The sequence below is a fragment of the Monocercomonoides exilis genome, assembly GCF_001643675.1.
Source record: "Monocercomonoides exilis strain PA203 chromosome Unknown scaffold10-1930038, whole genome shotgun sequence".
In the NCBI taxonomy this organism is placed as follows: Eukaryota; Preaxostyla; order Oxymonadida; family Polymastigidae; genus Monocercomonoides; species Monocercomonoides exilis.
In genome coordinates this window covers 573,322-582,453 of record NW_027150555.1, presented here as the reverse complement: position 1 = coordinate 582,453, position 9,132 = coordinate 573,322, and the positions used below count along the sequence as shown (strand labels likewise).

The following is a 9,132-nucleotide window of genomic DNA, read 5'->3' as shown; positions in this document are numbered from 1 at the left end:
GCATCAAAAATTCTTCTCCTTTTTTTTGATTGCATCTGTCACAAAGAAGATGAAGGTTCGCAAAGGATCCGATCTATCTCAATAATGATGATTTTCAAAATCCACTTTGTTCATTCAAAGGAACATCAAATAGGGTTTCATCAATGACCTTGCTTTTCCAAAAATTGAATGATAACAGGAACAGCAATGAAATGGAAAAGAATGCAAATATTCTCTGAACAAACTGCAAATCAGAAAATCCATTTGCAATAAGATTTACTGAATACCTTCCAATGAATTAGAGCTGGCAAACATTAATTGATGAGCATTTTTCCTCTAATTACAAAATTCAATAAAGCTGAACAATGTGCAACATTGGGGAGAAGCTGAATGCACAAACATTTTCCGAATGTTCTATTCCAATATGTTCATCAGTCACAATAACCTTCATCGCCATTTAGATTGCAATCTTGAATCAAAGGAATTTTTGTGTTTGAAGTCGTCAAAAAGCACTCCAATCTTGTTGAGATAACATCTCCTTTGAACAAAGAAAAAATTGTATTTTGTTGTTGGCAAACATCACGATTTGGTGTTTTTGTGTATCCATCAGCAGTTTTCAAGCTTTTTGTATTTCAACAAAATCAAATTCTTTGCAAAGAATGATAAAAAACAAAATACACACCACACAGAAGCATAACTCTTAAGCCTGGGGCTGATCATTTTTTCCGTGGATGAAGACAATCGCATTCAAAATACAAAAAATGTTAAAAACCCACTTTTTTCACGCTCATTTCAAAGCGATAAAGAAGTAGCTCTTTTCAAAGAAAATACATGAAATTTTTTCAGAGCTCCATGGAAGTTACAGAAAACATTGTCTTTTGCACAATTCCTGCGGACCAAAACATTGTATTTTGATCTTTTCGAAAATGTTATGTAAACGATCGAACATTTTTTAGTTTTTTCCTTGGAAGTACGAAAGTATTCGATATGAAAATGATGTTATTATATTGGAAAAGGAATATATATGATATTATTTGATGGTAAAGCTGCAAGCAATTGTTAATATTCAGAATTCAAATGCTTCATTTATTCAATCAACAGTTTCGCACATACGTATTAAAAGCAAATGGAAATAAGATTTTAAGAAAGAAAGTTTTATCTTATGAACGACACTGGAAATAATGCAAAAATAATGGAAAACGAGAAGTTGGCTTGAAGTTCATAATTCCATTCACTTGAGTTATTTTTGAATATTTGTTTTCTTCGAGCAAAAAAAGCATGAAAGCATTTTCTCCATAAACTATCGATCGTGGCAATTCACTTCATTTTCTTGGGAAAATGTTTGTATTCTATTTATTTTGCAATTTTGCATTCGTCAACTTCATGTTTTCAGTTAACACCAAACCTTTTTGACTTCCAGAATTTGACTGTTAAATTATAGGAAGTGCGATTTCTATCTGCCATTTTTGAGATTTCCAGTTGAAGGCCAAAAACATCAGTTCAACAGCGTTCATGGATTCATCACATTTCCGAAGAATGGACAATTCAAAACTCTTCTTCTAAAAGACAACTTTTTTTATAATTCAATTTCTTCTTCTTTCTCTTCAGACCCACTGGAAAAATTACAAAAAATCGAGGGCCAATCAACAATTTGACAAATCAATGCAGAAAGTGACCGAAGCAGGAGAATGCAAATTTTTCAATTGGAATATGATTTATTGAAATTATCAATCAATGCTCACCAGAGAGTTCTGCACGCTCTGTTTATAGATCTCATTTTCCTTTCTTTGATCAAAGTCAGGAATTCACTTCTTCAGCTTCATCTGCGCAAAATGGGCTGAACTTTGAGGATGGCAGCACTTTTCCTGTGTCGTTCCCAACTGGAAATTCTGAGCAGCTTGTGGAGTAGTTTCTTGTGTCTGTGATAAAGCTGCGCAACTGACTCGAGAAAAACCCGCCGTCGCAGCTTCAGTCGGCGCCTCTTGCGCAAATATTTTTTCTGAATGAAGATGTGGCAAGTTCGCTATCGTTGGAAGGGGGAAGCTCTTTTTCGGTGCTTCCTTTTTCTTCGCTTTCTGTGGGATACTCGCGGATGGATGGGGATGGACAGACGCCGAGTGTGTTTTCAGACAGCCTGACAGCAACACACTCTCCGATGCAGCGTTCAGCGTCGCGGCCGTTTCCTCTTTCTCCGTATGCTGGTGGAGGCGTGGATGATGGCACATCGTATTCAGTGGCAGGGTCGATGGCTGGTCTGCACAGGAAGGACAGCAGCGACTCGTTGCGAAAGAAGCTAATGAGGCGGATGATGGCGTTTGCGCCGTTTGTAGATCGTGCAGACACGCCAGCCAGCGCTGCTCCATCGCCAGCTCATCCCTCTCCCACTGCACCCACACCTGTGCGGCCGTCTGCTCTGACGCCGTATGGCATGCGATATCCGAGCTTGTCTCCGTCTCCGCTGAGCCGCACTCCCTCGTCGAGCAGCGTGATTTTGTCGCTGGGGCCATCGGTGATGTATCAGGGCTCGCTGCCATCGCCGTCGATTGCATTCACGCGGATGCTGTCACCGTCGCTTGCAGCTGAGTACTCGTCGCACTTTCTGCACAGCTCGATGGACGAGCTGTCGTCTTTTGTGGCTGACCGGGAGTCAACAGCGTTTGGGCACCGCTCGTCTTCTCCTTCTTCTGTGACATCTGTGGCATCTGCAGCATCAGTATCTTCAGCAAGTGCACAGAGGAATAGCAGAACGAAGGGCTCTGAAAGAGGGAGCAGGAAGAAAGCATTGTATGTCTTGAGGGAAAGAGTGCTGAGACAGTTGCATCTGCCAGGTGTTCTTTCACCATCATCGAATTCATCAACTGCAGCATTTGCACCTCAGGTGGCTCCTCTTCTGGCGCCTCTCACGTGGAATCTGTCGCGTTATGGCTCGTCACTCGCCTCGACATACTCTTCTTCAGATGTTTCGTTGAAGCAGGATGAGGAGGCAAAGAAAGGAGATCAAGGCACACAAGCGCCTTTCATTTCCGACATGAGCACTCTTCTATCATTCTCGACACCTTCTCCATCGTTGAATTCGTCTCCCCTGTTTTGTGCCCGAAGATCGATTCCGTCAGCTGCTCCAGCTGCAATCACTTCTCTGTCAGCTCTTTCTCTGTCATTTGCAGCAAGCAGATGTGAGAACTGCATTGGTGGCAGCAGAAAGGACAGAGCCGAAAATACAAATGGGATGGAAGCAACGGAGCTGCCAGAGATGCCACAGATTGATCTGCTGGGGAGTGATTATCGGATGAGCACGATGCCATTTTGCGAGGGAGGCTCTGTGACAAGGAGTGTGTTCCAGACACCTCATGGTCTGGACACATCACCTTTTGGGAGTGTGCATTGTGTGCCCAACAGCCTGACTTCAGCGCCTTTCACCAGAAACTACACGGCTGAGCTAGGAAAGAGGGCATCTGGATCGTCATCCCGTTCGAGCGATGGATTGACAGCACAATCGCTGGACAGCAGCTGTGTGTTTCTGCCAGGCTCCTCCCTGTTTTCTCGGTTTTCATCGCAATCGCAGTCGAACTATCACCACAAGCCATCAGAGTTTGTGAATGGTGAATCGTCTTGCCGAACAGTGCCACTGTCAGATTCTGTGAGCAGCCGATGTGCATATTCAGCCCTTCTGGCGCTGTCGAAGGCGAAGGCAGCTGAAGACAAAAAGGCTTCACTTTTTGTGAATCCGTCTTCGTGTTCGAGCTCGACTGCAACTTTTGCTCAACTGCATCCTCTCCTTCCTCCTGTTCTGTCGCCAAATGTGCCACTGCTTCCATCGCCGTTCCTGCTGCGTCTTCCGATTGTATCACCCTCGCGTGGAACTTCGTTTGTGGAGCGGGCGAGTCTTGTGCATGTTCTGGCAGAGTCGACGATCGAGCGGACGATCACGTGGCACGATCCGCTGGTTGTGCATCTGACACAGCGCCTGGAGAAGCCTCAGCCACCGAAGTGGACAAGCTCGCTGGGGCATCTGAATTCGCGCAGTTCTGCTGCTTCCTCGGCGTTGCCTTCGCCAAACTCGTTGCGTGTCATGCCACCTATTCCTTGGGTTGATGGTGTAACGGGAGAGACAGGGGCAGCAGCATCGAAGAGGAAGAAGTCGACAGCACGGCAGCTGAACAACACATTCACCTCTTCGCTTTCGCTGACAGACAGTGCATCGTGCATATCTTTGTCACGGCAGGGATGTGCGACGCATGCGCTGTGGCTCACTTCGTCACCTTATTTTGCAGTGGCATCAGCAGCGTGGGATGTTTCGCCTGAGCTGGCTGTGTCGATGCGGCTGGTGGTGAAGCAGCCTGAGTATCAGAATGTTGTGGAGGCGCTGGCAAGTGCTGATCCTGTTGCAGCATCAGGAGGAGTATCAGGGAGAGACGGGGTGTGTGTGGGTGTGGATGCTGGATGCAGAGCAATTCGCTTGAATGAGCACTTTGTGAAGAGGGCATTTGGGTCACAAGCAAAGAAGGCGAAAGTGGAGCACAAGTTTGGAGCGACACATCATATTGTTGCTCCTCACTCTGTGACAGAGCACATTGGAGTGATTGGAACTCCGAGGATGTTCGGTTCGTGTGGTGCGCTGCAAGTGCTGTCGCTGTGTGGAGCAGCTCCGATCGACTCAGCAATGTCCTATTTGTCGCCGAATGTGCCAACAGCACTGCGGATTCATTCGTGTGTGCAAGCATTTGTGTCGTGGTCGATTGCAGTCGCACCTCCTCTGCGCATCACGTTCTATCTGCCACAGTTTGTGCAATCGTTCCGGATGGCGCCATTCACACAAAATGGAAAGGAGCATTTTGAGCTGGGATTGTTTGAGTTTCCTTCGAAATGCTTTGGGCAAGCAACCAAGAGGGAGATGAAGAGCTTCAAAAAGAAGCTTATTGAAGATGAAAAAAGGAGAAGCATTGAGAAAGGCGCAGATGCATCTCAGCAAATGTCTCATCTTTTATCTTCATCAGCATTAACATCAGTGTCAACATTGCCATCTTCTGCTTCTTCTGCTTCTTCGACTTCATCTTCAAATGCAATTGGAAAACAGATATTTACTCTTTCGAGCGATCAGGATATGGAGCAGAGAATGGATGCATGCGATCAGTTGTTCTTTGTTCGGCACACCACCCGATACTCAGCACTCTCACCAACATCGTCTTCACCTTCGGTAGTGCAAGGGCCGACCTCATTTGCGATCATCCCGTTCGAGCAGCCCATGTTCCGGATAAGCCCACTTCGGAAGTTGCTCTCGACAGTTGTGACTTGTCATCGTCTTCAGCACTTTCAGCATTTGCTGCCTCTCATCCATCCTCGACTTCAACTCCGATTCCGTGTGTAGTGTCAGAGCTGGTGCTGGCACCGCTTTCTCCGCTGGGTGTGATGCAGTTTGTGGTGCGGTGCGGGTCGATCTGCCGAGTGCTGATTGGGGCAGCCTGGTCGTCGCGGGTACTCGGGCACAGGCTGTTGTGGGAGCTGAACTGCCAGCTGCCAGCAGTTGAGGGGGAGAACGAGCAGATGATACGAGCAGCAGAGGAAGAGGCAGAAAGACGGATTGCACACCGATATGGAAGAGGAGGAGCTGAAAAGATGGGGGTGGGGAGAGACAGTGCAGCAACTATTCTGGCTCTGGACAGGCTGGACAACACAGAGGCAGACAATGGAGATGATGGAGAAGGAGACAGCAAGGCGAACGAGGACACAAATTCGGACGAGGCAGAAGCAAACGAGAAGAGCGAGAGCGAAGCACGAGAGCAAGTGCCTGCTCGGCTGGAAAGCTCTTCTACAGCTCCGCAGATGCAGCAACAGCAACAACAACAACAACAACAAAGCCAACAGAAGAAGAAGAAGAAGGGAAAGGAAGAGGTGCTGGGAGTGGAGGATGTTGTGTTTTTGCAGTGTGTGTCGCTGATGATTGGGCTGGTGCAGTCGTCTCTTTCGGAGGCAGAGTGGGCGAATCTTCGGCTGCTGTTTGGATTTTATGGGGCATTGACTGCGATCAGCGGGGTGCTGAAGGCGATGGAAATTGGGGCGCGGGTGCCGTTTATCAAAGAGAAAGTGGCAGTCCTGGCAGCGGGGCTGATCAGCAGCGGGGAAGTGTATATTCCGACAGCTCCGGAGCTTGTTGTGGTTGGGGTGGATATGAAGTCGATTGCAGTGATGAAGTCGCATGCGAAGTGCCCTGTGAAGATCGTGTTCTTCACAGCACGAGGAGAGGAGGTGGAGCAGCAGCGACGTGTGTGGAGGGAGCAGAGGAAGAAAGAGAGCGCAAGAGAGCAGCAGCAGCAGTTGCAGATGCAGATTCAGTCGCCATCACCAGTGGAGAGTTCAGGGCAATCACCATATTTTTCATCGTCTCCTCAGTCGAGCAGCGAGGGAGCGGAAAGAGATGAGGAGCAGTTTGTGGTGGATGTGTCGTCGCTGCGCTCGCTGTCGACTGCAACGTGCATATTCAAGTCGGGGGATGATTGCCGGCAAGACTCACTGGCAGTGCAGCTGATTGGGCTGATGGGGGAGATGCTGTATGGGGAGGGAGTGGATGTGTTTGTGGGGCCGTACCAGGTGATCTCGACGCAGGGCGGGAAGGGAATTCTGGAAGTGGTGCCAAACGCACCATCGCGGGACATGATTGGGAAGCTGGTGGAAGGAAACCTGAAAGACTATTTTGGGCTGAAGTATGGAATGGGATTTGGGGTGGAGATGGAAAGGGGAAAAGGAAAGGAGCAGGAGAGAGGAAAAGGAGGAAGCGTATCAGGAGAAGGGAGCAATGGGGGTGTGGAAGGGTCGCGGGGAGACGGGAAGGGGAGTGGGTTTGTGGATGTGACATTCCGCAGAGCCCAGCGAAATCTGATCCGGAGCGGAGCAGCATACAGCGTGCTTGTGTATCTGCTGAACATGAAGGACAGACACAACGGGAATGTGCTGGTGGATGGGGGAGGGCATGTTGTGCACATCGACTTTGGGCACATCTTCAACATTGCACCAGGCGGGATCGAGTTTGAGCGTGCGCCGTTTCCGCTGAGACCGGAGATGGTGTCTGCGATGGGGGGAGAGGGATCGGGAGGGTTTTCGTGGTTTGTGTGCTTGTGCTGCCAGTGCTTCCTGGCGATTCGCGACTGGATGGAGTCGCTGCTGATTCCGATTGAGCTGATGATGCCGTCGAAGCTGGAGTGTTTCAAGCCCCGTTCGGTGACAGACGTGGAAAACAGATTGGCTCCTCTGCTGTCTGAGTGTGGGGCAGTTGCTTTCATGGTTTGCGCATTTAATAATGAATTTCATTCTTATTGTATTTTAAATGCAATTTTATTTTATTTTGCAATTTTGTTTTCAACGTGCTTGATCTTGGAAATGTGCAGAGAAGGAAAGTTGGAGAAGCCAAAGGAGCTGTTTCGACAGGGCTATATGACTGGTTCCAGTTCATGCAAAAGAATCATAAATATTAATTTATGTTATTTGCAAATATTTGTATTTTGTTTCATATGTTTTCTTTTTCTCTTCGAAATTCAAAATATAACTTTGAATGTCAATTTTTTCTTTTCCAATTCTTTTCATTAAATATGCAAATCATTACAAAAAAAAGTTTGAGTTCATGACTAAAATCGTCAAGTGTTCAATATCCATTTCGGAATTGTGAAATTGTTTTTTCAACAATAATCATCCCATAACTAAAGCATGTTCAAACGTTTGGAAAAAATGTTAAACACATGGGGTAAAATTCTTGCATTTATGAATAAAACAACAATTTGAAAAAAAATTTTTTTCCCACAACCTTTTCATGATAAGTTTTTCATTCTCGTATCAAAAAGACATCGGAAATTTTTCAAAATTGAGAAATAAAATAAAATGTGCAAAATGGAACAAAATTCATAAAGCTAAAAATATCGTCCAACATCTCCATAGGTTTTCCATATTTTCCACTTGTCAAAATTTCTTTCTAATGTCACTTAATTAATAAATACTTCAAACCATTTTCCAAATGAACTTCACTTCATGTTGATAATATTTCAAATTCGAAATATGTCGTTGACTGAAGGATTTTGCGATTTGTTCTTAAATTTTGCGGTTTTATAGAGAAAAACAAATAATTAAAAATTCATATTTTTAAAATAATGTTATTTTTTGAGATGGAGAATTGCACAAAAACTGAGAAGAAACAGGAAAAAACAACATAATCGTGAGGGAAAAAACCAGTGTGAATGATATTTTCTTCTAAATTAATCAACCAATTTTATATATGTGGAAGATCATTGCATTTAAAGCCTTTCACATATATGAAATTGGTTGATTAATTCGAATGAAAATGTCTTTTGTGCTGGTTTTTTCCCTTGTGCGGAGTTTAACCCTCACCATAAATTTTTTTTTGAGACCGTCATCCCAAATATGTTATTTTGTGTGTGTGTGTGTGTGTGTGTGTGTGTGTGTGTGTGTGTGTGTGTGTGTGTGTGTGTGTGTGTGTGTGTGTGTAAATTCTTTTATCATATTTATTTGCGGTTCGATTTTGAATGCCCTCTTGATTTCAAGACCTTAGCGACAACTCCAAACATATTTAACACTTGGAAAGTTCTTTTTGGAATCTTATTTTTTCAATTAAAAATTTCAGATGAGCTATTCTATTTGAAATGTCGCAAATGATCAACATTTTGGTTTTATAAAGCAGATCATTTAAATAACTTTTCGTAATATGTGAGTGATTATTATTTATGAAATCATAACTTTTTTCGGAGTGTTGAATCTTCAAATGTATTATTTCTTTTGAAGATTTTTTTCATTCAAATGAACAACGAATAATCATTGTTTAAGAAAATATATTGTATGAGATTATATTTACGAAAAAATAGTCTTTGTTTGGAGTTATGACTTTTCAGTGTTCGTTAATCAATATTCAATGAGAATTCTCAAACCAAAATATTCGATAAAATAAATATGATAGTATGAACAATCACTCACATATTACGAAAAGTTATTTAAATGATCTGCTTTATAAAACCAAAATGTTGATCATTTGCGACATATAAAATAGAATAGCTCATCTGAAATTTTTAATTGAAAAAATAAGATTCCAAAAAGAACTTTCCAAGTGTTAAATATGTTTGGAGTTGTCGCTAAGGTCTTGAAATCAAGAGGGCATTC

The 9,132-nt window shown here is 44.2% G+C and overlaps 2 protein-coding genes across 2 annotated transcripts; one reads left to right on the top strand and one right to left on the bottom strand.

The window, feature by feature from the left end:
• Window positions 1-255: 255 nt before the first annotated feature.
• MONOS_17239 (uncharacterized protein) lies at window positions 256-726 on the bottom strand (the record flags this gene model as incomplete). The annotated part of the gene is made up of 4 exons (XM_067870139.1): window positions 256-315; window positions 380-424; window positions 558-600; window positions 662-726. The coding sequence occupies 4 exons, from the start codon at window positions 724-726 to the stop codon at window positions 256-258; spliced, it is 213 nt and encodes a 70-aa protein (XP_067731923.1).
• A 1,345-nt stretch (window positions 727-2,071) lies between these two features.
• MONOS_15726 (phosphatidylinositol 4-kinase) lies at window positions 2,072-7,445 on the top strand (the record flags this gene model as incomplete). The annotated part of the gene is made up of 3 exons (XM_067868618.1): window positions 2,072-5,112; window positions 5,178-7,254; window positions 7,359-7,445. 3 exons carry the CDS (start codon window positions 2,072-2,074, stop codon window positions 7,443-7,445), a joined length of 5,205 nt encoding a protein of 1,734 aa, XP_067731922.1.
• Between the last annotated feature and the right edge of the window lie 1,687 nt (window positions 7,446-9,132).